At 45.4% G+C, this 27,555-nt stretch overlaps 1 protein-coding gene across 5 annotated transcripts in view; it reads left to right on the forward strand.

Moving 5' to 3' along the window:
- The window catches only part of ZZZ3 (zinc finger ZZ-type containing 3), a 107,039-nt gene that overhangs the window by 34,423 nt on the left and 45,061 nt on the right, over positions 1-27,555 (forward strand). For all 5 annotated transcript variants that reach the window (XM_029062861.2, XM_029062863.2, XM_029062862.2 and 2 more), the window contains exon 2: positions 17,036-18,589. In XM_029062861.2, the coding sequence (XP_028918694.1) occupies positions 17,088-18,589 (1,502 nt within the window). In that variant the 5' untranslated portion in view covers positions 17,036-17,087. The remainder of the gene's footprint in view (positions 1-17,035; positions 18,590-27,555) is intronic.

The following is a 27,555-nucleotide window of genomic DNA, read 5'->3' on the forward strand; positions in this document are numbered from 1 at the left end:
GTTGTATTTAATTTATTTTGCTGTCACCTCTTCTGAGTGGGGTGAGGAAGGGAAGGTGAAGACAGGACTTCCTCCCCTCCAGTAGGCAGACCGTTTCTCAAAGGTTTGTTTCTTCACCATTTTAACCATCCACCCTTGGCAGATCCCTCAGTCAACCGCTGTCTGTGAGTATAGCCCCTGTGAGCAGCGAGGGCTGCTTTATGTTTGTATTCTATCTAACTAAAAGTAGAAAGTTCACCTATTAAATCCCTACTGATTAAAATTACTGTGGAGCGTGAAGAATTCTCAAACCAATTCCGTGTATGATCATCTGTCGAACTATGCAACTGTTCTTTTCTATGAAGTAATACGATGCCGCACACTGGATTCTCCATTGACAAATCAAGAAGAGTGTATTTATATAATCTACTGTGACAATATCCCTAGTCTTGAAAAATCCACGACTGGATGTCTCACAAAGTCTCTGCCCAGAGCGAGCTTACAGTCTAGAGGTGAGTTGTCTAAATGTGAATAGCCTGTAATATTCTCTACATGAGCCATTTTAATACCGAGTAATGATACTGATGCAAGATGGAATATCAGTCAGTGGTATTTACTTAGTGCTTACTTTGTGAACAGACCTGTACTAAGTGCTTGGGAGACACATTCCCTGCCCATCATTAGCTTACAATCTAGAGGTAATTTGTGCTTGTTCCCAGTGACTAGGCTTCCTCAGTTATCTTTTCTCCAGGCTTTGTTGTGGAGGGTTAAAAAGCAGTGAAACGGATTTGTGTTTTAGGAGAAAGTGGAATGATTTTCTCCTGAATATTGAGAGGCTATTTACAGGGAGAATTATTGTTGAGAAAGCAGGACTTAGAGGATTGTGGCTTCTAATCGACGATGAGCCTGTGACCTTGGTTATGTAGCTCCGCTGTGCTCATTTTCCTCATCGTTCAAGTTTTTGCCTTTAAAAATAGTGCCCACTTTATATATGGGACTATAGTAAGAGCTAACGAAAAACGTTACTTGTCATATTCAAAGAACTGATCTTCTAAAATGGGATGTACTACTTTGGATCTACAGTAGAAGGATAATGAGAATTTTTTTTTCCTATCCTGCTGTCGCCACCCCTTGAGTAAGTGGTGTTATATTTAATGCAGAAGGAAAAAAGGACATTTTAAGGGTATAAATACTTGTTACTGGTTAAATATGTTATTGATAACGTTTTTCCTAGGGCTTTGGGTAAAAGATGGAGCTGGTTGGGTGGATAGAGATTTGTCTTAGTGTTGCACCAGCCACTTCAAGCTTGCCTTTTGGCTGACCCGTCTGCCTCAAGCACTGTGGGTAGTTAGTATGCCTGCTGATTAATCAGCTCCACTGCTACTTCCCAGCACCTGATCAATCAATCATATTGATAAAGAGCCTACTCTGTGCAGGGCACTTTGCAAAGTGCCCGGAAGAGTACAGTGCAGTGTACTCAGTGAATACAGTGATATTCTTTGAGTGCTTACTATGTACAGACACTCATGTGATTGGGAGAATACAATGCAACAGAGTTGGCAGACATGTTCCCTCCCCACAATAAGCTTTCAGTCTAGAGGAGGGCACAGACACTAATATAAATACATTTTGGTTATGTACCTAAATGCCAGGGGACTCAGGGTGGGGTGAATAAAGGGTACAAATCCAAATGCTTGGTTTCTGTCCATGTCTCTCCCTTTCTCTATCCCCTCTCTGGCCAATCTCATTCTTTCGGGTTCCTGTTTCTGTCTTTTTCTGAGTCTTTCTTTATGTCTCTGTTTATCTGAGCCTTTGTCTCTTTTCCCCCTTTGCATCTTGGTGTCTCTGCTTGTTCATACGAACGTAGGAACATCAATGCTGAAGTGTTGAAAATCAATCAATCAAGGGGATTTATTAAGTGTGTACTGTGCGCAGAAAAGTACTAAATGCTTGGGAAAGTTCAGCAGGGTTGGCAGATGCTATCCATGCCAATGAGGGGCTTACAGTTTACAGGGGAGACAGACATTAAAATAAGAATAGGGGAAATAGTTGAATGTAAGAACATTTGTCTAAGTATTGTGGGACTGGGGTGAGTTATCTAAGTGGTGGTCAAGTTCACAGTTGATACACAGGAGAGGGCAGATAAATCTGATTTGTAGGAGGATTTTGAAGGTGGGAGAATGGTGGATTGTTGGTTATGAAGGGGGATGGAGTTCCAGTTTGAGGTAGAACTTGGGCTGGGGTCAGAGATGGGAAAGACAAAACTGAGGTATAGTGAATATGTTGGTTTAGAGGCGCAGAATGTGCAGGGATCAGCGAGGTTAGGTAAGAGGGGAAGAGCCAGTCAAGTACTTTAAACCCGATGGGGAGGAGTTTCTGTTTAATGTGGAGGTGGTTCAACTATTAGAGGTATTTGAGGAGTAGGGAGATGGGGGCTGAGTAGTTTTTTCAGAAAAATGATCTGGAAAGCAAGGTGAATTATTGCCTGGAGCGGGCAGAGAGAGGATGCGGGGAGGTCAGTCAAGAGGCTGATGTGGTGGTCACGATGGGAAATGAGTACTCAGATCAGCACGGGAGCAGTTTGGGTGGAAAGAACTGGGCAGGTTCTAGAGCTCTTGTGAAGGTAGTACTAACAGAATTTTGTGAAAGATTAAATGTGGGTTGAATGAGAGAGATGAGTTGAGGATAATGCCTAGGTTACTGGCTTGTGAGAAGGGTAGGATGTTAAAGGTGTCTACGATGGTGGGAAAGTTAGGAGTTGGAAAGGATTTGGGTGGGAAGATGAGTTCTGTTTTGGACGTGTTTAGTTTGAGGTGTCAGCCTGACATCCAAGTGGAGATGTCCTGGAGTCAGGAGGAAATGCGAGACTGCAGAGAAGGAGAGAGGTCAGGGCTGGAGAGGTGTAGGTGGGAATCATCTGTGTAGCATTGATAGTTGAAATTGTATGAGCCTGGGAGTGAGAATAGAGGAAGACCCAGAACCGAGTCTTGAGGCTCCCCCACAGTTAAAAGGTGGGAGGCAGGGGAGGACCTTGAAATAAATAGGTGGAGAAGGAGAGGTCAGAGAGGAGGAGATGGAGGAGAGGACGGTTTTGGTGAAGCTAAATTTAGATGATGTTTCCAGGAGAAGGGTGGTCCGCAGTCTTAAAGGCAGCAGAATGTTGAGGAGGATGGATGGAGTAGTGGGTATTGGGGAAGGCAGCCATTGAAAAGTGACTGGTTGAAGATGGTCAGGGAGGGAAGAGGACGAGTGGTTTGGTTTGGGTTCAGAACCATAGGTGGAGGGGGTAAGAGATTTGTGGTGTATGGTGGGGAAGGAAGAGGGGTAAGGGAGTGGCAGTGACAAGGGGCGTGAGGAGGGAGTAAAAACTCTGAAGCAGATGTTGTGAACAGTGAGTATGGAGGTGAATAAGGATGGAGAAGTATTCTTGCTGGTTGGATGAGAGAACAGAATTAAAGTAGGTGAGAACGAACTTGAGGTCGACCTGGTCTCTAAATTTCCACCAGTAGCGTACTGCAGCTTGTATGCAGGAGCAGAGGAAGTGAACTATGGAGGTGATCCATGGCTGTGTGCTCTTGGTATGAGATTGGCATAGTGAGAGAATTGAGTTCAGGTAAGAGGGTGGTGGTTAGGGGTGGATTTGTGTGTTGAGAGAAGGTCAGTTGGGTATGGAGATGAGTTCCGGCATGATTAGAAAATTGGATGGGATCAAGAGATCGGAGGTCTTGGTGGGAGAACAGGACAGATTTGTGGGGAAGGGGAATATGATAGAGAGCAGCATGGCTTGGTGGAAAGAGCACAGGCTTGGGAGTCAGAGGACGTTGGTTCTAATCCCGATCCCAACACTTATCTGCTGTGTGACCTTGGGCAAGTCACTTAACTTCTTTGAACCTGTTACCTCCTCTGTAGAATGGGGATTAAAAATTTGAGCCCCACGTGGAATGACCTGATTACCCTCTTATCTACCCTAGCTCTTATAACAGTGCTTGCCACATAGTAGGTGCTTAATAATAATTATTATGGTATTTGTTGTTATATGAATGGGGAGGGAGTTTCAACTTAAAGGCAGGATGGGTGAAGGGTCGGCAGTAAGCAAGGTGAAATTGAGGTACAGTACGTAGGTTGGCATTACAGGAGTGAAGTATGTTGGGTTGTAGGAAATCTGTGAGGTAAGGTAGAAGCAGGCATAGTGATGGAGTATTTTAAAGTCTATGGTAAGGAGTTTCATCCATTCATTTAATCGTATTTATTGAGCGCTTACTGCAGAGCACTGTACTAAGCGCTTGGAAAGTACAATTCGGCAGCAGGTAGAGACAATCCCTACCCAACTACTGGAGGTTCTTGAGGAGTGCGGAAACATGGACTGAATCGTTCTTTAGAAAAATTCTTCAGGTAGCAGGTTGAAGTGAGGACTGGATTGGGGAGAGACAGGTTGGGAGTTCAGCAAGGAGGCTGATGCAGTAATCAAGGTGGGGTATGATATGTGTTTGGAACAGTGTAGTAGCAATTTGAATGGAGAGAAACGGCGGATTTTAGTGATGTTGTGAAAGTAGAACTGGCAGGATTTGGTGACAAGTTGAATATGTGGGCTGAATGAGAGAGATGAGTCGAGGATAATGCCAAGGTTATGGGTTTGTGAGGCAGGGAGGATAGCAGTGCTGTCTATAATGATGGGAAAGTTGGGCAAGGACATATTTCGGGTGGGAAGATGAGTTCTTTTTTGGACATGTTAAGTTTAAGGTATCAGCCTGTCATCCAAGTAGAGATGTCCTGAAGGCAGGAGGAAATTCGAAACTGCAGAGAAAGAGAGAGATCAGGGCTGGAGATGTAGATTTGGGAGTCATCTGCATAGAGATGGTAGTTGAAGCAGAACGAATGAGTTCTCCAAAGGAATGCATATCGATGGGAAATAGAAGGGGCCCCAGAACCAAGCCTTGAGGGTCTCCCATATTTCAGGAGTTTCATCACCCACGGAAGAGAGTGAGCAGCCAGAGAGATAGGAGGAGAACGAGGAAAGGACAGTGTCACTGAAGCCAGGGTTGGGTAAACTTTCCAAGAGGAGGTGGTCCACAGTGCCAGAGGCAGCTGAGAGGTTGAGGAGGATTAGGTTGGAGTAGACGTCGTCAGATTTGCCAAGAAGGAGATCACTGTGACCTCTGTGGAGTGAGGGGGGCAGAAGCCAATGGAAGGGGCCAAGGAAAGAATTGGAGAGGTAGTGGAGGCAGTGAGTGTAAACAAATCTCTCAATTGTATTTTGATCTCGTCTCTCTCACCACGGACCCATCACCCACATCCTGACATCGTCCTGGAACACCCTCCCCCTTCATTTCTGACAGATCGACTTGGAACACCCTGCCTCTTCATATCTGACAGACGAATACTCTCTCCACTGTAAAATGGCGTATCTCTTATAAGAGGCCTTCCCCTACTCTGTGCCCTCATTTCCCCTGCTCCCTCTCCCTTCTTCATGGTCCGTGTACTCTCTCAGCTCTTGATATTCATCCCATCCTCAGCCCCACAGTACTTATGTACATATCTATAATTTAATGTCTGTCTCCTCCCTCTAGACTAGACAGTGTGGGCAGGGAACTTGTTTACCAGTTCTGTTACATTGTGTTCTCCCAAGTGTTTAGAACAGTGCTCTACACACAGTATGCACTCAATAAATGAGAAATAGCATGGCTTAGTGAAAAGAGCCCAGCCTTAGGAGTCAGAGGTCATGGGTTCTAATCCCAGCTAAAGCACTTACCCTTGTGTGACTTTGGGCAAGTCACTTAACTTCTCTGTGCCTCAGTTACCTCATCTGTACAATGGGGATTAAAGCTGTGATTTCCACGTGGGGCAACCTGGTAACCTTGTATCTACTCCAGTGCTTAGAACAGTGCTTGGCACATAAGCACTTAACAAATGCCGTCATCATCATCATTATTATTATTATTATTAATAATAAATGTAATTGAGCGATTGAGTTTGGGGAGGGATGGTAGGTGGGAGATGGGGCAATAACCGGAGGTAGCTCTGGGCAGCCTGGCTCAGTGGAAAGAGCATGGGCTTGGGAGTCAGAGGTCATGGGTTCGAATGCCAACTCTGCCACTTAGCTGTGTGATTTTGGGCAAGTCACTTAACTTCTCTGTGCCTCAGTTACCTCATCTGTAAAGTGGGAATGAAGACTGTGAGCCTCACATGTGACAACCTGATTACCCTGTATCTCCCCCAGCTCTTAGAACTGTGCTCTGCACATAGTAAGGGCTTAACAAATACCAACATTATTATTATCAAGGGAGGATAGGGGATACAAGAGCATGATTGGAGGCAATGGGGAAAGAGTCATTGGAAAGTGAGCTACTGAAGATGGTAGGGAGGGGGTGAGTGTTTTCCTCAGGTGTGAAGGGATGGTTCAGAGGTGTGGGTGAAGGAGGTAGATTTTTGAAGGGAGGCAGGAGATTTCTTGATCTTCCTCGGAAAGATGGGAGCGTTGAAGAAGGGGCAGGATGAAAGAGGGACTGGAGAGGAACAGAAGAGATTTTAGGGAGATCATGCCTGATGTTTTCATTTTCATCCAAGTAGCTGTACTCACCCTACCCTCAGCACCGCAACATTTCTGAGTGTGTTTTTATACTCTGCCATTTCACTTATCTATAATTTATTTTAATGCCTGTCTCCCTCTTTAGATCACTTGTGGACAGGGATCCTAATAAATGTATTGTATTCTCAATAAGCACTGAGTGCATACCATTGATTGATAAAGGCTGCCTTGATTACTGCATAATGATTGTGATATTTGTTAAGCCTTTACTCGGTGCCAGGGGAACTAAGCGCTGGGCTAGGTATAAGGTAATTGAGTTGGTCACAGTCCCTGTCCCACATGGGGCTCCCAGTCTCAATCACCATTTTACAGAAGAGGTAACTGAGGCACAGAGAAGTGAAGTGACTTGCTCCAGGTCAAACAGCAGACAAGTGGAGGAGCTGGGATTAGAACCCAAGTCCTTCTGACTCCCAGGCCATGCTACTTCTCTGCCTCCTGACTGGTCGCCCTGCCTACAGTCTCTTCCCTCTCCTATCTCTGCTTCACTCTGCCACCCAGATCATTTTTCTATCAAAAGTGCTCTGTAATGGTCACCCCCTCCTCTAAAACCTCCAATGGTTGGCCATTCATTTCCTCATCAAGCAGAAAATCTGTACCACTGGCTTTAAGGCACTCACTCAGCTCTTCTCCTAAATTACCTTGCTCTTGCGACTACCTAGTAATCACTTCTTACTACAACCCACCCGTCATAATTCGCTCATCTAATGAGCCTCAATCTCCCTACTGTACCTCAATCTCGTCTTTCTTACCGTCACCCGCCTGCCCACTTCCCTCTGGTCTCCGGTTCCCTCTCCCTTCATTTCCTAAAGACCCCTTCCTTCCCAAGAGGCCCCCCTGACTCAGTCCTCACTTCCCCCATTTGCCCTCCTTTCCCTTAGGTACTTGGATTTTCATCCCACCACAGCACTTATGTCTCTCTCCATCTGTAATTCCCCCCTCTAGTCTGTAAGCTCTTTGTAGGCAGGAATAATGTCTTCTGGCTCTATTATATTGTACTCTTCCAAATGCTTGTTGTTATTCTTGTTGTTATGATAGTCAACACAGTAAGTGCTCAGTAAATACAGTCAATACAGTAAATGCTCAATAAATGCCATTCATCAATTTCTTTTTCCACACCTTTCATGATTTTGGAAACTCTGGTCATATTTCCTTCTAGCCTTTGTCTTTTCAGACGGAAGAATCCTAACTTTTCAGCCTGTCCTCATATGTATTCATTAAATGGTATTTATTGAGCACCAACTATATGCGGGGCACTGTACTAGCGCTTGGCAGAGAGCACTACAGCAATAAACAGACACATTCCCCGCCCACAACGAGCTTACGCTCTAGTTGAATAATAGTGGTTTTTTTTTTTTTTTAGTATTTACCAGACACCGGACCAAGCACTGGGGTAGATGCACAGTAATCGGGCATACCAAGACCCTGCCCTACATAGGGCTTGCAATCTTAATCCCCATTTTACAGATGAGGTAACTGAGGCCCAGAGAAGCTAAGTGACTTGCCTATGGCCATGCAGCAGACAGGTGGCAGAGCTGGAATTAGAACCCAGGTCCTTCTGGTTCCTGGGCCTGTGCTCTATCCACCAGGCTACATTGCTTCTTGCTGCTGCTCCTTCTGCTTTTGATCTCCTCCATGTGTATTCCAGATGAGGCAGTACCATGTGTCTTACATAAGGGCAAACTTGGTGTCTCCCTTTCGTGTTTCTGGCTCTGTCTTTACCATTCAGATGCCTTCTTTTCAGGCTGATTTGATAGCATTTGTTCTTTGTTTTTGTTTGCTTATGCAGGCCTCCTTTGCTGACCTTTTGTTTTGTTTCAGTCTCCTGCTTTTGCAGTCATACAGTTAGATGGATAGCCGGCTTCCCCATTTTTATCTCTGTCCACAGTTCTCCCCCCACACCCCCTGCTATTTTTGTTTTCTTGCTTTGTTATTTTAACACATGGAAAATGCTTACGAATCTATGGAGACTTCATGGGAAATTATGCAAGATGAAGCACTTTTACACGTAGTACGTTGCATACTAATAATCGATTGAACTTTGCCGAGAAAGACATCAGCGGGCTGAATCACTGATCTGGCTGGCAGATAATGTGGAAATTGTTTTATAACATCTCTGTGGTGGTAAGAAAAAAAGAAAACCAACTGGTGGAACTGAAATCATGCTAGGTCGTGTATCTAGGAAATTGATTTTTTATGGGTTCTTATTTCTAAGTCTTTTTCATCACTTTTGGTCATCTCACGACCAAAGCACATGCTGGTTTCCCCCTTTGGCAATAATAGATGAGCCTCAGTTTTGAGACTTTGTGAGAGAACCCACAGGAAGGAATTGATTATACTGATATTGGGAAACAGTGTGGCCTAGTTTAATAATAATAATGTTGGTATTTGTTAAGCGCTTACTATGTGCAGAGCACTGTTCTAAGCACTGGGGTAGATACAGGCTAATCAGGTTGTCCCACGTGAGTCGCAAAGTCTTAATCCCCATTTTACAGAGGAGGTACCGGAGGCACAGAGAAGTGAAGTGACTTGCCCACAGTCACACAGCTGACAAGTGGCAGATTGGGATTTGAATCCTTGACCTCTGACTCCCGAGGCCGTGTTCTTTCCACTGAGCTATGCTGGGGGCGCAGGTCTGGGAGTGAGTGGACCTGACCTCTTAAGCCCAGCTATGCCGCATGCCCACTCTGTGACCTTGGGCATGTCACTTAAGTTTTCAGGGCCTCAGTTTCCTCATTTGTATAATGGCGATTAAATACCTGTCTTTCCTCAGATTTAAGACTGTGAGCCTCTTATGGGACAAGGACTGGATCTGACCCGATTATCTTGTATCTGCCCCAGTGTTTAGTTCAGAGTTTGCCACATACTGAGCATTTAACAAATAGAATAGTGAATAATTATGCTTTAGTAATAATTATTGTTTATTAGTGGTTAAACTAATACTAAGTAGTTTAGTGGTTAAACTACTTAAACTGTCTTATCCATGCCAGTCATATTTCTTCAGGGGCACAGAGGGCAACAGATTTGAGTTGTTGGGCCTGGGTCCCGCTCATTGCAAAGTATACCCAAAGTGGGTTTTTTTTCGGTGGTTTTAGGAGACACGCGCGGAGCCCATTTGTGGCCGAAGTGACCACAGCAGGGTGATCTGAGTCGGCAAGCGGTTAGTACAGTGCCTGGTCAAAGTAAGCGCTTAACAAATGCCATAATAATAATATTATTTCCGTAGAAGGGATGGTAGTTCTGGTTTTCTCTGCCCACACTAGCCAGCTCTTTGTCCGGATTCTGCGGGGCCTGCCCATCTGGTGGAGTGCCCAAGGTGGTTGTTTGGTCGGAAGCCTTCACCACTGGTAGCCCGGCCCTGGAGGCAGAACCAGGTCACCAGCTCAGCTCTCCTGATTGCCCAGAGCGGTGCTCATTCCACAGGACCAGTAGCAGGATTTCCAAAACCCAGTACGGCACATTTATGTACACAGGTCAAATGGGGTTGTGATGTGACGTGGCAGCTCCCTTGTGGAACCTGATGGTGTTTTCAGCAGTCTTGGAGCAAAGCTTGCAGGTGACAACAGAACCAAATCAAGAAGCAGCAACCAAAGGGGCAGTGTTTTCTGAAGTGCAGTGTGGAAGTCACTTATTGGTCACTCAGTTTTCTCTTCTTTCCTATCAGAACACAAAAGTAATTAGGAACTAAGCAGCATCAGTGGAAATAGGACAGTTACAGTGGAAGAAACACAGAACTGGAGTCAAGAAGCCTGGACTCTAATCCCAGCCACTGGCTGTGTAACCCTGGACAAGTAGTTTCCTCCTGTGTAAATTGGGGATAAGGTACTTCGCTCTCCCACCCTCTTAGAGTGTGGTCCCAGGGTGGGACGGGGCTGGGCCCGATCGTCTTGTATCTACTGTAGGGCTTGGGACATAGTAAGAAATACCTTAAAAAAAATTAAGTGTTCTGTACTACAAGTTCATATAAACTATAAAAACCTCATTCACTTCCTGGAGGTGCTCTTCCGAGGAATACTTCAAATGACTTGAGCTTTTATGTTGAAGTCATTTTTATGTTGGAAATATTCTCGTGAAATATGTATTAATATCCAGTGTTGAAGCACTGGGACCGTTGCGGCGTGATTTGATTATTGGGGGTCTTACGTGTTGCATTTGAGAAACCTTCAAGTGACTTCGATCTTCCAAAATAGGCTTTCTTCTGTTGTTTTTTGTGCAGATAGGTGCAGTGAGAAAACTCGGGTGTGGGTTATGTGGGTTTGAAATTTGTTTGCCTTTTCAAACCACTCTTACTCTTTTGGACCAACCTTAACCTAAAATGACACTCTTTGCCTGTGATATTTTAGGGTAAAATTTTAATTACAAGATGGTGGATGTTCCCCTCCCCTGGTATCTGAATTCGACTATCTAATTCATTAGTATGGGTGCGTACTAATTAGATCCCTAAGATGGGAAAAAGAAAAGACTAACTGGCGCAGTGCTTATCTCTCTTACCTAGTAAAGTCTTGCCTAGGCTGGGGACTTTGGGATCCCAACGAGGCCCAGTGAGTCAGTGCCTCTGCCCAGCTAAGCCTGGGACGCGGTAGCTCCTGGCGGCGCCTGGTAACTTGGAAGCTGTTGGAGGGCACCGAGTTGGCCCAAACCATCAGGGGCCAAGAGCCCGCTCCCTTCTGTGGGCATTGTTGATTCACAGGTACCCCAGGGAGCTCCAGGGAGGGGTGGAGGATTTGTCCCAGATATAAGGTGGCTCAGCAGCAACATTGTGAAGCCCCAAAGGGTAATGATAGGAGCTTGCCGCCCGCCCACCACCTCCAGGGAGCTTGGGCTTTGTACAGACCCAGCCTGGGGTATTCTGGCCCCTTGGGACCACCAGCTGCCCCCCCAGCCCGTGGGGAGCTCCATTCCCTAGTGTCAGAAGGGCCGTGTTGTTAGAGAGATGCTTGAGTGTTTTGAGTAATTTAGAAAAGGAGCTTAAACTGAGGGGAGGAGGGCCGGGGGGGTGAGGGGCGGGTCCCAAAGGAACAGGCTTTCAGTAATCCTTGTTGCAAGAAGTTCACTCTGTTGGAAAAATAGTTTTTCAGGATTGGCTCATTTTCCTGGTAGTGTTTTTAGCACTCTGCTCACAGTTAGAGAAGCAGCGTCGCTCAGTGGAAAGAGCCTGGGCTTCGGAGTCAGAGGTCATGGGTTCGAATCCCGGCTCTGCCACTTGTCAGCTGTGTGACTTTGGGCAAGTCACTTAACTTCTCTGTGCCTCAGGTACCTCATGTGTAAAATGGGCATTAACTGTGAGCCTCACATGGGGCAACCTGATTACCCTGTATCTACCCCAGCTCTTAGAACAGTGCTCTGCACATAGTAAGCGCTTAACAAATACCAACATTATTAGTTAGTCGTACGTGTCTTAGGTTTTTTTTATCTACGTTCTTCTTTGGCCTGCCATCGTGGGTTCGCAAGGTGGGCCAGTTTAGAGATTTGTAGGAGGTAAGAGCCTAAGGTTCCAGTCCTCATTTATTTCTGGAAGTGAAATCAGCCAAAGCACCAAGAGTCCAAGAGAATCGGAGTCCTTACCTGGCTCACTGCTACTTATTATTCTGAGTATCTGTGTTGTTATAGAAAAGGGAACGGACTTTGGCAAAGACACGCACTATGGTAAGGTAAGCACTGGAAAATGAAGTGCGAGCTCAGAGGGAGGGGAAGGTCAATCTAGTGGTATTTGAGTGCCGTATAGTATAACCTCATAAATCTGTCTTTTAGAATTCTAGATTTTTACAAAATATTTGATTAAAAATAATCTTCCCATCTAAAATTTCAACATTAAAAGTGGTTAGTCACCTAACTCGCATGTTGCATCTTAGTGATGGGTTATAATTTCTAGTTTTGCAATGATAGAGCAATATCATGAGAGAATAATTTGGTTCATGGAAATACCATTTTCATTGAAAACTAATATTTTACACTTTAAACAAATTATAATATTTATGAAGCACTTACATGCCAAACACTGTTCTAAGCTTTGGGGTAGATAGACTGTAAAGCTCTTTGTGGACCAGGAATGTGCCCACCAACACCGTTGGATTGTATTCTCCCAAGTGCAATGCTCTGCACATTCAGTGCTCAATAAATACCACTGATTGATTAATACAAGTTAATCAAGTTGGACACAGTCCCCGTCCCATAAGGAACTCACCTTCTAAGAAAGAGGGAGAATAGGTATTCAATCCCCATTTTAGGGATGAAGAAACTGAGGCATTGAGGAATGGTCCCAAAGGTGAGTGTCGGGGTGGTCTTTGGCTTTATTAAATTAAGGGTAGACTATTATTGAGGAACAGCATGGCCTAGTAGAAAGAACACAGGCTTGGGAGTCCCACAACCTGGATTCTCATTCTGGCTCTGCCACTTACCTGCTCTGTGACTGTGAGCAAGTCACTTAACTTCTCTGTGCCTTAGTTTCCTCATCTGTAAAATGGGGACTCAGTGCCTGTTCTCCCTCCTACTTAGATTTTGAGCCTGAGGACCTAGTAAGTGCTTAAACACTATCATCATATCATCATTATCATTATTATAATTATTTTGGCTCTGATACAGAAAATATTTTTGCCCTGGAGAATTAACATCTTTAAAAAAGCAAAAAAATGCCTTCCTTGTTTGGGGTTAAGATGTTCTAGATAGTGTCTTGAAGTAGCCTGCTCTTTGCTGATTCTCCCCTCTCTATTTCTCTGTTATAAAGACTGCCGTTGGAGTCGTGTTTCCATAGATAAGCATTCCTTGTGGCCTAGGAGTTATTTTTGGCCTGGTTCCTATTCCCTGGACTAATACCTACCAGTTTGGGGTTTGCAGATCTTGCTGAAATGGCTGCATTAAGTACGGAAACACGTAATCAGTTCTGCTGTCTTCCCATCTCTCTAGAAAATTGTTACAGTCTGGAAAGCGGTCGAGATAAAATTGGGAAAGAAGAAATCAAAGGCAGTTAGATGATTTTCATGGAATTATGGGGGTGAGATATGAAGTAGAGGTGAAGGCATTGGAGAGGTAAATAGAAGGATGTGGTGAGTAGCACAGAGAATGCAGAAACTTGAGCTTAAAATTGAGATCAGTTGGGATAGGGCTCCAACTTGTTTGGGATAAACTTCCAGTTTTTCCTTCTCTCCAGGGGGCAGCTAATGGATGCCTCATGGGGAGAGTGCATAGAGCCCTCCCAACCGGCTCCACGTGGAGCCGTGGAACTGGTGAGCACTTCTGGGCCTGGCTCGGCTTCTCTGTTAATGGCTTCTGTCAGTTGATCTGGAGAGGTGTGTGGCTGAAGAGGGCTAGAGGACTATCTTCTGGGCGCTGGGAGACCCTCTTACACCAGCAAATCAGAAACGTGGTTGGAAAGTAGGCAGAAACGGTCCCGTGCCCTCTCCACGTCCCTTCCCTCCGCTGGAATTCCCAGAACCTTGTTTAAGGTGTCCGAAAATGTTTTCCGTCTTTCAGCCCAAGTGCTGGGCAATTGTCACCATTATCCTCAGAACAGTAAAGTAGAATATTTGATCAAAGGCATGTGAATATCTTGTACGTTTTTGAATTTTGCCTTCCATTACACCAAAAATTTAGTATGACAGGCAGTAAAGCTTACATCCACTTAGGTAATTTGATCATTGAGTTGGTAAGAAGTCATTGGCATTTTGGATACTATACTGAAAAGATGTCTGTGTACTTTTCTCCATCTCCCCCCTGACCCCTGCAAAGCCTGTGGGATTAAAAGAGAATTATAAATCACTGATTGATCACTTACTCTGTGCAGAGTACTGTACTAGGGCTTGGGAGAGTATAAAACAGTCGGTAGCCACATTCCCTGCCCACAGTGAGGTTACGGTCGAGAGGTGGGGACGGATAACATAAAAAATAAATTACAGCTATGTACATAAGCGTACGGAAGTGCCGTGGGGCCGAGTGTGGGGTGAATATCAAGTGATTAAAAGGAACAGATCCAAGTTCAAAGATGATGCAGAAGGGAGAGGGAATTGGAGAAAGGAGGGGTTAATCGGGGAAGGCCTCTTGGAGGTGATTTGATCTTAATAAGGCTTTAAAGGTGGGGAGAGTGGTTGCGGGAGGGAGTTCCAGGCTAGAGGGAGGTCTTGGGAAAGTGGTCGGGGTGAGATTGATTGAGAAGCAGCATGGTCTAGTGGAAGCCAGATAGCCTGGGTTCTAATGCTGGCTCTGCCACTTGCCTGTTGTGTGATGTGGGGCAAAACATTCAGCATCTGTTCTCCCTCCTATATAGATTGTGAGCCCCATGTGGGACAGGCACTGAATCTGGCCTAATAAACTTCTTTGACACATGATAAGCATTTAATAAATACCAAATTGAAGCATAGTAAGCAAGCTGGCACTTGAGCGAAGTGTGAGGGCTGGTAATGGTCTAATGAGGTAAGGTGGGAGTGAATGAGTTGAATGAGTGTTTTAAAGCTGATGGTAAGGCGTTTTTGTTTGCTGCGGGGGTGGATGGACAACACACTGGAGGTTCTTGAGGAGTGGGGAGACATGGACCGAACGGTTTCTTAGAAAAATGATTTGGGCAGCAGAATGAAGTATGGCCTCTAGACTAAGCGTATAGTAAGCAGGGAATAGGTCTGTTATACTGTTCTAGGATACTCTCCCAAATGCTTAGTACAGTGCCCTGCACACAGAAAGCACTCAAATACGATCGATGGATTGATTGGCCAGGAATGGGGAGAGATGGGGCAGGGTGGTCAGCAAGCAGGCTGATGCAATGATTAAGGTGGGATAGGAATAAGTTCTTGGATTATTACTGTGGTAGCAATTTGGAAGGAGAGGAAAGAGTGGATTTTAGTGGTCGTGAAGGAAGAACCATCAGGGTTTGCAGACAGATTGACCGTGTGGGTTTTCGAGAGATGAGTCGAGGATAACGCAAGGTTATGGGTCTGTGAGTCAGGAGAAGAGTGGTATTGTCTAGTGATGGGAAAGACTGGGGTAAGACAGGATTTGAGTGGGAAGATAAGAAGTTCTGTTTTGGACATGTTCAGTTTGAGCATTATGAAAGCTTCTTCAGATCATAACTTTATTCATAGCTTTAAACATAAAAAGAAATAAATACGTATTTAAGGTAGACCATTGTCTGTGTTCAGTAGGCCCGTGCCCAGTTGTGGAGTGTCATTACTCCTTAGCCATTCAAAGAACAGAAGCAGAATGCACTACTTGATTTAATCACACCATCCTGTCTAGTAGCATCATTTCATAAATAGCGATTCATTGTCAGAGCTAGGGAAAGGGATCTGTGGGGAATACTTGGTGCGCTGTTTTGATCCTGCCATTTCTGGTGTGGAATTTAGCCATTTTAATATTTGCCATGAGTGGTACGCAGAATGTCAGAGATGGTTGGGGAATGTAAGGGATCCTACACTGAGTGGAGTGGAATATTGGAATAATTTATATAGAATTGCTTTAGTAGCATAACTTTGGAAGGATCTGCTGGATTTTGGTACATAAGTGTATTTCTCCTGATTTGCCTTTTATGTAAAGACTGCAGGTCCAGGAGCCTATTGCCCCACCGAAATGTGGGCAGAATTTGGGTTCCTCTCAGCTGAGATTGGGAAGGGATGGTGGGGAGGAATGCCAACGGCCAAATTCTACAACCCACTTTGGAGCTGAGATAATCAACTATTGATGAGTCCTTCGTTAGTCTTGATATTTAAAATTCAGTCCTCGGTGGAGCTGATCCTAGTTAATTTGATGAGAAATGATTGAATTACAAACCTTGGTGTTACATAATCAGATTGTCATGATTATGAGCTTGGTGTACATTTACGCATATTTGCTTTTGGTAGTGCAGATTGCATGATCGAAACCTTGCCCGAATGCAATTGGTTTCCTTTAACATTTGCTCTTTTTATATTTTTCTGTTCTTATGGAATTTGGATTTTAAAGTCGAAGCAAGGGGCATATGAAGAATTTAATTTTCATTATTGTTACTGTGTTTAAGCGCTTGCTCTGTGTCATGCACCGTTCTAAGTGCTGAGGTAGTTGCAAGTTAATCGGGTTGAACACAGTCCCTGTCCCACCTGGGGCTCACGTCTGAGACGTTTTCCTGCCTAGGTTTGGGGGTTTTTTAATTAAAAAGTTTTAACTCTTTTTGGTCCCACGCTCATTGAATTGTGCTTACTTGAGGCTGGGTTGCAAAACAGTTTTGATTATGATCTTATATTTATGTAATGTATCTTGGAAAAACCAACCCAGAGGAAATGGTTGGGAGGAGTATTTTATTAACCTTGATTGATATGTGAAATTCTGCCATAGAGATAAAGAAAGGGGGAAGAAAAAGTACATTTTTGATGGTTGGAATCCAATTAGGCCTAATTGGCAACATGAATAATTAAAACTAGTATCCTGTAGTCTCTGGCTTTGTGTTAAAGTTATACCTATCTCTGTTGCAGGTATATTAACTATCACTTTTTCTCATTGTTTACATTTTTGAAGGTTTCCCCAATGAGTGGATCATGATGAACATATTTTAGGGACTTGCCATAGTATGGCTGCTTCTCGATCTACTCGTGTTACAAGATCAACAGTGGGGTTAAATGGCTTGGATGAAAACTTTTGTGGTAGAACCTTAAGAAATCGTAGCATTGCTCATCCCGAAGAAGTCTCTCCCCATCCTCAAGTACGATCAAGATCACCAAAGAAGAGACCGGAGTCTGTGCAGGCGCAGAAAGGAAATAACAGCGGAAGAACCAACGAGCTCAAACAGCAAGGTACTCGGGAATCGTGGGTAAGCCCTAGGAAAAGAGGACTGTCCTCTTCCGAGAAGGATAACGCAGAAAAGCAGAGCGTAGAGGGTTGCGACAAGAGGCCGACCGAACCCGTCTCCCCCGTCTTCAAACGCATCAAGCGCTGCCTGCGTTCCGAGGCGCCCAACAGCTCCGAAGAAGAGTCGCCGGTGAAGACAGACAGAGAGTCGGAGCAGAAAAGCTCAGGATTGGACAATGATGCCGAATCCCAGGGGACTAAAAGAGCTTGCCGATGTCTTATACTGGATGATTGTGACAAAAGGGAAATTAAAAAGACCGACGCCTGCGAGGGAGGGCTGCCCGACTCTGCCAGAGCGGAAGACGTCGCCGGCTGCCTGGCCGTCAACGGCGTCGAGGACGGTGATCCCGCCGTCCTAAACTGCGACGCCGGCCGGCCGGAGGGGAACGCCGATCGGGATGACGCCGACTCCCGCGTCCCGCAGGAAAGGACAGTGGCGGAAAACGGGGATCCGGGGGGCCGTCCTTCACCGTTGCCCGAAAATAGGAAGGAGGACGGCGTCGTAGACCACAGTGTGCCTTGCACGGATTCCCAAGTGCAGGTCAAGTTAGAGGACCATAAAGTAGCAGTACTTGACGGCCTGCCCGAGGAGCCTTCCGATCTGCTGGCAGCTGTGCCGGCTGCGGTGCCCCGTGCTGAAGCTCAGTCATCCTTACGGGATTCTGAGGAGGAAGTAGATGTGGTGGGAGACAACGGGGCCTCCAAGGACCCGGGTGCTGGAAACCCCAACGGCACCCCGAACCCCACCCACCACGGCGGAAGTAGCCCCATCTCAGGAGAACCGGAATCCCCCTGCGTCCCCGACGGCGGGTCGGCTCCCACGGCATCTCTGTCAGAACCCGCGGAGCACCGCTACACCCTGAGAACTTCACCCCGCAGGGCCGCCCCGGCCAGGGGCAGCCCCACGAAAAACAACTCCCCTTGTAGAGAAAATGGACAGATCGAGGAGGCTCGCCCTCCTCCCACTGAAAAGAATGTAAGTGTTACTGTCAATGGGTCTCCTTTAGGCTCTGAGGAAGTGCAGACTGAAAAGGGGATGTGTTGTGACTCTGGAAATTATGCAAGTGATGGACTCACTAAGCCACCCTCGGAGGCAAGGCTCAATACTGGATATTTGCCACCTGCCAAAGAGAGTGCCAACCTGCACATTGCAGAAGAGGAAGATGATGATCCTGATGTGTATTACTTTGAATCAGATCATGTGGCATTGAAACACAACAAAGAGTATGTGTAACCATGGTAACCATGAATTCTGCTTTTGATTTCTTTTCGCACGGTGATTTCTCAGAAATTTAGCTGTGTTCTGTTAAAGCCCGAGGCAATTTCACCATAATCCAAATTAAGATTTAACTCTAAATCCTCAGAGTATAGCAATAACCTCAAGCTTCTCGATTCTAAACTCCCGGAAAATAAATCTCGTCTACACATAAGCAATGTTGTAAAGTAATGTGGTTTATCTAGTCCTGACAATATAATTAAATTTAAAGTAGAGAGTTATTTAAGCACACTCTAGGGTATATGTGTATGGGTGTGTGTGTGGGTGTGTGCACGCTTGTGTTTGTAGCATATTTGTTCAATCGCATTCTTAATTTTTTTTTTTTAAGAACCGCTAGCTTGATAGCTAGTGACTATCCACTAGTTAAAATTTCTGGAGTTTTGTGAACTGTCCGTGCCCTTAGAGAATGTACAGAGAATGCAAGGTGCTTTGTTTAACAATTTAGAAGGCTTTCAAAAAGGCATATCGTGATTTAGGTTCATTAACCCCAGTCGGCTCATTATTCAGAGCCTGTATCCAGTTTGTGGATTACTAAGTGTTGGGTTTCTCCATTTCCTCCCTTATTGGGGCCTGGCATTTGTCTATTTTCCTTCCTCCAAGAGGCGGAAAGAAGAAGAAAGGAGAAAAGGGAAATCTGAGATTTCGCCAGTGTTGCTAATTAGCGAACAGAGAATTAAATTTTTGATGGAGTAGGGGGTTGAAATGTAGATAAAACAAAAATGTTGATTGTATTCATCAGAAGAGGAAGATTAATCAGAAGAGACGTTTAACCCAGCTACTTGGAATTTAAATCTTAGATAAAACATTCCTGTTAACTTAGTGATCGCTGACAGTGGAAGATAAAAAGAGCATAAAATCAGAAATAATCCAAAAGATGTTTTTCACCTAATTAGCTGTATTTACACATTTCATGACTTTGTATTTTAGATTTCACATGTCTTCATAACTAACTATATCCAGATTTCCCTAAGATAAAATACCCCAGATTTTACCCAGAGAGTTTTGTATTTGTCAGTGGTACAGGCAGCGGTTGTAGTTAATCATGCCCAGGATCAGTGTGGTATATCTAAATTCAGGTAATTGCTTCTAATCCCTCATATTCTGTCTGTTTATTATGGCTTTTCAAGTTGTATTAGTGTCACAGTGAAATTTTTTTCAGGGTTGTGTAGTCTAGTTTTTATATATAGATTTGTAGACATTACAAATTGCCCAAATTTGTATTTATGAGAAGATGATCTTAAAATGGATACTTTTTTCTTTAAGAACTTTTTTTGTTATTTCAGTATTGGGTTAAAAGTGACAGATGACTTCTTTTTTTCTTACTGTAAATCGTGTCTTCAAAAGTGGAAATATTTGCTTTTCTTCATGTTTGTTTTGTGTATGATTGAATTTTAAAGCCCAGGTTGGGATGGCAACAGCAAGGCAGCATTTAAATTTAGTTTCTTTTGTTGAGTGAGAAGGTTATCACACAGTACTTTATAAGGAAAAGGAACCTCCCCTTTAGAATCCTTTGGGTTTCAAGAAAATCATCTCCACTTACTTTGGAGAGGAGCAAGTTTCCCACCAAAGTCCTCTCTTTCAGTAGGTATATTCAACCTCTCTAGAAAAGTCGCTTGTTTTGGAGGCCTGAAATTTGGGGGAGTTAGTGGAGTCGGTGTGAGTGGTTATCGTTTAATATAGCCGATAACCTTCGTATGAGCCGGATGGTTAAACAGCTGGTTCAGAGAATTTGCACCCCACGTCCTCCCCTCGGCTTTCCGTTTAGTCTTAGAGGACTGGGACTAGAGCACAGAGGCCACTCAGGCTAGAGAGACCGTAAGAATTTGAACCCTCAGTACTCCTGCTTCTTCACCCTTTAGTGATTTAACCCTGTAGTCCCAGCAGCCCAGCCTCAGTTCCCTCCAATCCCTGGAGTTACTGGTGCTGAAGAGAGATTCACTACTACTCCATGCTGGTCGCCAGACCAACTGCAGGCCTTTTCCACTGCCTCTCTGGACCCAAGACAGTCGTTCTGGAGCTTCCCTTCGAGAGGCAGGGGTAAGTACCATCCTTTCCAAATTGTATACTAGGAGCAACGCAGTTGGGGAATAAAGAGAATCGACTCCCCCATCTTAGGGCATGACTAGCGAGGGAGGAATCTCCCCGCGTTCCTCCTGCGGAAAATTGTTGCAGGTCGCAAGAGAGGTCGAAGTTTTTATGGAGGTGGAAACTGGGAAGCCAGCTCCTATTTTTTAGCCCAACCTCCTCTGTCACAGCTACTGCCTTGCGCTTTCTTCTTAGGTGCCATCTGCTTCCTTGGAAACCCTTCCTCATTTCCTTCTTTCACCACTTCACCTACTGTTGTAATTACTATTAATGTTGCATCATTAATACCTCCCTGACTTTTTGCTTTCTTTGTAGCCCCAACTTTAGATGCAGAGACAATAGCTCAGGCGAGACCTCTCCCCCATCCCTGCTCAATTTCTGCTTGTGTGTCAGGGAAGCTCTTGAAATGCTTTTTTTATTTTCTCTGGAGGAGCGACGTTTCCCAGGGTCATCGTCAGGAGTCCTTAAGTAGATCATGGAATTGTGGGGGGTGGGGGAGAGGAGGGCGACAGAGGGAAGAATTGCTTTAGGGAACATCCTTCCCTCTTTTCCATCCTCCCTCCACCTGCACCCCTTTGCTGCTATGGGGTTATTTTTACACCAGGATATAATCACTATAATACGGTTAGGCAAGCCGTGATTAGTTACGGTACTTAGTTCTTCCTACCACGTCAAGGCAGCATAGCTTAGTTTAAAAGAATATAAGGCTGGGAATCTTGGAGGCCCTGGTTCTGCCACTGGCCTGCTGTGTGATCATGTACTATTCACAACCTCTCTGTGTCACAGTATTGTCTTATGCCGTCGAGTCGTTTTCCGACCCACAGCGACTCCATGGCCACATCTCTCCCAGAACGCCCCACCTCCATCTGCGATCATTCCGGTAGTGTATCCATAGAGTTTTCTTGGTAAAAATACGGAAGTGGTTTACCCTTTACCTTTCGTGCAGTTAATTTGAGTCCCCGCCCTCAACTCTCTCCCGTCCCGCTGCTGCCCAGCACAGGTGAGTTTTGACTTGTAGCTGGTTGCCTTCCACTTGCCGGCCACTGGCCGAGCTAGGAATGGAATGGGCACGCCTCTCTTGACTCTCCCTCCAGTAGTCGAGACTGGTAGAGTACTGGAAGCTCTCCAGGTGTGACCCTTGGGGGAGGGGGGGAGGTGTCACGGTATACTCATCTGTGAAAAGGGGATTAAATTCCTGCTCTCCCTTGCCCATAGACTGTGAGCCTCATATGGGACAGGGCCTATGTCTGATCTGATGACCTTGTGTTTGTCTCAGCACTTAGCACGGAACACTTCAGATATACAGTGATGATTTTAGTATCAGTTTTGGTGGGGTGGTGGTTAGGGAATGAAGGATTGTTCTTCGGACAGCACGTGTGTAATACTGGGTAGCCTGTGATGTGATGGCAGAAGAAACTGATCGGCGCGGCACCCGTTCGAAGGCGCTCGGCAGCGCAAGTCCCTCCCTGACACGGGGTTGATTTGGGATGGCAGTCCTGCACTGTAGAAAAGCTGAGCTTACTAATTGAGTGCTTACTCTGTGCTGAACATTGTGCTAAGTGATGAGATTCTTTTTTTTTTTTAAAAAAAAGACAATTTATACATAGTCTGTCCCACAAGGGGATCGTAATCTAGGTAAATCATGGGCCCAGCTGGGAAAAATTCAAAAAGCGTAATTTGTTCCTTTGTGGTCCTGGGAAATTTCCAAGATAAATAGCTTAGACATAAAGGGCCCCATACCACTTGAGGGTCAAGAGCTAAATGGCGACATATATCCATATATGTTGATAGAGATATTTTGAAAATATTGGTAATTTTTCTGTTTCTGAATCGCTATACAAAATTAATACCAATAGGGGACAATAATCTACGCCTGGTCCCTCTTACTTTTTTTTTTTCCTATGGTATTTGTTGAGTGCTTACTATGTGCCAGGCACTGTTCTAAGCGCTTGGGGTAGATATAGAGTGTGCAGGTTGGATACAGTTCCTGTCCCCCAAGGGGTTCACAGCCTTAATCCCCATTTTACAGATGAGGGAACTGAGGCCCAGAGAAGTGACTTGCCCAAGTTGAATAACAGACAAGTGGTAGAGCGGAATTAGAACCCAAGTCCTTTCTGACTCTCAGGCCTGTGCTCTGTCCGCTAAGCCACGCTGCTTTGACTGTGAGCCCCATGTCAGGTGAGGGACTGTGTCCAATCTGATTAAGAGAAGCGGCGTGGCTCAGTGGAAAGAGCACGGGCTTTGGAGTCAGAGGTCATGGGTTCGAATCCTGACTTGGCCGCTTGTCAGCTGTGTGACTTTGGGCAAGTCACTTAACTTCTCGGTGCCTCAGTTACCTCATCTGTAAAATGAGGATTAAGACTGTGAGCCCCACGTGGGACAACCTGATTCCCCTGTGTCTAACCCAGCGCTTAGAACAGTGCTCGGCACATAGTAAGCGCTTAACAAATACCAACATTATTAAGTTGAATCTACTCCAGGGCTTAGAACAGTGCTTGGCACATAGTTAGTGCTGACCATCATAATAACTTCTATCATGAGGGTATATGTGACCGAAAAGATCAGTGAAAGCTCCACTGGGCCACAGTGCGTGTACAAAAGGGTTGTCTCTTGTGGTTGTCATGTTTGGCCGTTTTCATAATAATAATAATAATAACTTATTTCTCCCCATGTCACTTATTCTTTATGAAGCTCTGCTCAAAAAGAACCTCTCCATTGTTGATAGCAGTTTGCTGTGCCGCTGTATCCTCGGTAACTGACTCCCAGTTATCAACTGGGATACAGTATTGTTAGGACTTGGTTTTATTGTGTCCTTGAATTGTTGTCTCTGTCTTCTTTTTGTTAACCAAGTTTAGCTTTCCAAACAGCAATTGTTTGGGTATCCTGCTGTCATTCATTCTTCTCATTATATCCCACCCACTGTGGCTCTGTTTGAGGTGAGCAGAACTCCTTAGCACGAGGAGGCTGACTTAATTACAGAAACAGCACAGTAACAGTGAGAAACAATGCAACAGTAAGTCACAAAACTAACAATCTACGATAACAATGTAAATCCTAGTTGCTCGTCATAGTTCTTGGAAAGGGAAGTCCTCCCACTCAAGCTCTAGGCACCGTCTCGACTGAACAGATCTGTCATCGTCTACTGCTAAATCGAAATCCCAGATCATATTATTCCAGTCGAATGCCACACGGGGTTTGGGAGTTTCCAGACTCACTTAGCTCAGCATCAAGAGTTTGCTCATTCTTTGTGCCCCAGTCATGGCCTTACAGATTCTAACATTGTGTATGGCGGATCAGAACCCGTGAAATGCCAATTTCTGCACTCTAATATTCTCCCAAGCAGGATGGCTGCCATAGAAAAATTTGGGCAAGCTCAGTGGATCCACCTAGGACAGTTTTGGAAATCTCCTGTCAGAATGATCACAGAGGCACTGCAAGACTTAAACTAACAGCACCAGACACAGAAACTGGTTTCTCATCCCGGCTCTGCCACTTGTCCACCATGTGACCTTGGGCAATTCACTTAACTTTTCTGTGCCCTAGTTTCCTAATCTGTAAAATGGGGATTAAGACTAAGCCCTTTTTTTTGAAAGGGACCCTGTCCAACCTAATTAAATTAGTATAGTGCCTGGCACATAGTAAGCACTTAACAAATACCACTAAAAAAAAAAAAAAAACCCAACCAAAGAACTCTGCTCTGGATTTATCCACCACTTTAGACTCAGGTCCCCTCCAGTTTAACAAGAAAGAACCCAAACAGACCCCAATTGATTCCTCGCTATCTGTAACAACATTTGGCTCTGCCCCCACCCAACCCATCCTCTAATGGATTTCCTTCGATCCTGAATCCCCAACGGGGCTTGATCCTGGGTCCACAGAATCCAGAAGGGACAGATTGGCTTTTTGGAAGAATGAAGTGGATAGCCACATTACTCAACCTGATCAAGGACCCGGCAGGGGGAAGGCTGTTGGGCCTGTGTTCACAACTGGCCCCGACTGCTCACGTCAAGATGAGGGAGTGTGTTTCTAGGGGAAATCCAGTGACCTTAGAGATACCGAGAAATCCTCCTGCAAGGAGCCTTAGTGTAGAGTATTACCTGGGCCAAAGTTTTGTCCAGACCTGAGTCAATCTAGGCCCAGCCTGCTGGACCGACAGCTTGAATCCTGCTGGGCCCCAGCTGACCTCTGGATTTAAGATTGTATCCATATGGGTGATTGCCCCATGAGTTAGGTTTTATAGTCCCAGAAGCCACGCATACCCTTCTACATAAGCAGTGGTCATTGCATTCGTGCGGGAGTGCCTGGTTGCTGCACTGGGCAAAGAACTTGGTCACCCCTGGCTTGTGGAGGCAGGATTTAGGGATATTCACCCTGCCTTCCAACTGATCTGGAATAGTCCAAGCCCATTGGAGAAAAGGATTCTACTCATATCAATTTGTAACTAGAGAAATTTTGAAGACCGTTGTGACTTTATGGTCAAAATTTGGAAGGTGCCTTTTTGAAACGTTGTCCACTTGATAACACTGGGCTTATGGTGGAGGACCTGGCCCGCTTCCAGAACTGTGGTTTTTCTCAAAATATTTAGTTGCACCAGCTGGGTTTGGATGAAGGAACCGCAGGAGCTTCTTCACCTGAACAACTGCCTCATAAAGAACAATTTGCAGGTAAGGGTCAGAGTTGGGCAAAATGATGGTGAGACCAAAGCAATGTTCGGTTTCAAGACATCCCCTCAAAAGTCCAAACGGACCTAAGCACAGTAGATAGCTTGAATGCTCTCCTCTTCCTTGATGGAATGTTGGGCCAACTGTCTTCCCTTTTCCACCAAAAAAACCACCAGTCTGGTCATTAGGAAAATCAGGAGTGGGATTATCCACCATAATCATCGTAACAAGATTTATATTCCAGACAGGGAGCCTAATGGAGATAAATGTTCTTTTACATAAACCCATGGGTGCTTGATACAGTCCCTGTCCAAAAGACTCTGGAGAGTGGCAGTAGGCTCTGAAATGGACATAACTCGCAACAACTTATCAAGTTGGGAAAATCTGTAGCTGGCCTCAGATGCTTCATTTCTTACTCTCACAAACCGACCCATAATCCAATTTCCTGACAGCCTCTTTGTCCAGTGGAACCCTCTCCGGTGACGGGACTGTCTGCTTCCAACGAGTATCACGCTGTCCTGATTTGTGATTTAAGTTCCTCCCCTCTCATTCCGGGTTTCTCCTCCATGGTGGGAAAAAAGGCATTTCCTCCTGACTGTCTCATCTCGTCTTAATGCTGGCGAGTCATCACTGACCCGTAGCGACTCCCTGGACACGGCTCTCCCAGAACTCCCCACTCTCCGTCTGCAACCGTTCTGGTAGTGTATCCATAGAATTTTCTTGGTAAAAATGCGGAAGAGGTTTACCATCACCTACTTCCACGCAGTCAACTTGAGTCTCTGCCCTCGACTCTTTCCGCGCCACCGCTGCCCAGCACAGGTGAGTATTGACTTGTAGCAGTTTGCCTGCCACTCACTGGCCACTGGCAAAGCTTGGAATGGGTATGCCTCTGCTCGACTCTCCCTCCCATAGCCGGTATTGGAAACTCTCCAGGTGCGATAGCGAGAGGGGCTTCATGCTGCAGAACTTCAGAATACTCGCAGTGGAGCACACAGAGAGCGTGCAGTCCTGCTGGTCCCCACTCTGGGCCCAGGTATTGGTGGCTTCCTAGCCTAAAACGTCGATTCTATAGATCTTCCAGGGTGCTAATCTCTCCTTGCCCACTTAGGACCTAGTGTACCTGCTCTCTCCCTGTCTTGAAGCCTCTTCTGGAAAGGGCAAAAATGGATGGGTCGAGGGTTCCTTGTATTTCCCAAACAGTCTGGGCAAGGGGTTGGATGGACTGCAATAGAGAAGTTGCTTGGTCTAGCGGGAAGAACACAGGCCATGGAGTCAGAAGATGTGCATTTTAATCCTCCCTCTGCCACATGTCTGCTGGGTGACCTTGGGCAAGTCATTCCACTTCTGTGCCTCAGTTACCTCATCTCTTAGTGGGGATTAAGACTGTGAGCCCCATGTTGGGCATGAACTGCATCCAACCCGACTACCCGATATCTAGAACAGTGTTTGGCACATTGAAAGTGCTTAATAAATACCACAATTACTAATTACTACTTAGATACCAAGATTGGGAATCTATCTGATATGGGCCCCAGATTGGCACTACCTGAATTATGGCCCTGGTCCGCACGGAAGGATTGCCCACTCCCTCACTCATGTGATTTCCCTCCATTTGATTTCCAGTTGTTGGACCAGATATACAGTTGCGATCTAATCTCCCTCTTAATTAAATAGTGAACCCCACCCGGGACCTAGTTCACTAGTATCTGCTGTTATTTAGTGATTTTTGTTAAGCACTCACTATGCGCCAGGTACTGTACTAAGCGCTGCGTTAGGTACAAGCCAGTCAGGTTGGACACAGTCCATGTCTCATATGGGACTCAGTCTTAAACCCGTGAGTCTATCTGCCTCGCATTTTAGGAATGCCAGCTGTTACTCAGGAATCTCAACGAAGCCTTCAGATTTCGTGCTCCGCCTTTCTCTTGCATCTACTGGGAAGCCTCACTTTGCTACCCCATCTCACTCCTAAGGGATTATCTGCCATAGACACCTTTATCTCTTGGTCCTGCGGCTTGGTGGCACTTCAGATGTTTTGGTCTATGGACCAAAGAACCAGTAGGCCGTTTGGCCCCATCTCCGGATTAGGGTATTCCATCCCACCTCCCCATGAAACCCCTTTCCTGTCTATCTTTTCCCTTTCCTTCCCGTCACCATCCCTTAATCGCCCA

Source organism: Ornithorhynchus anatinus, chromosome 4, assembly GCF_004115215.2.
Source record: "Ornithorhynchus anatinus isolate Pmale09 chromosome 4, mOrnAna1.pri.v4, whole genome shotgun sequence".
Taxonomy (NCBI): domain Eukaryota; kingdom Metazoa; phylum Chordata; class Mammalia; order Monotremata; family Ornithorhynchidae; genus Ornithorhynchus; species Ornithorhynchus anatinus.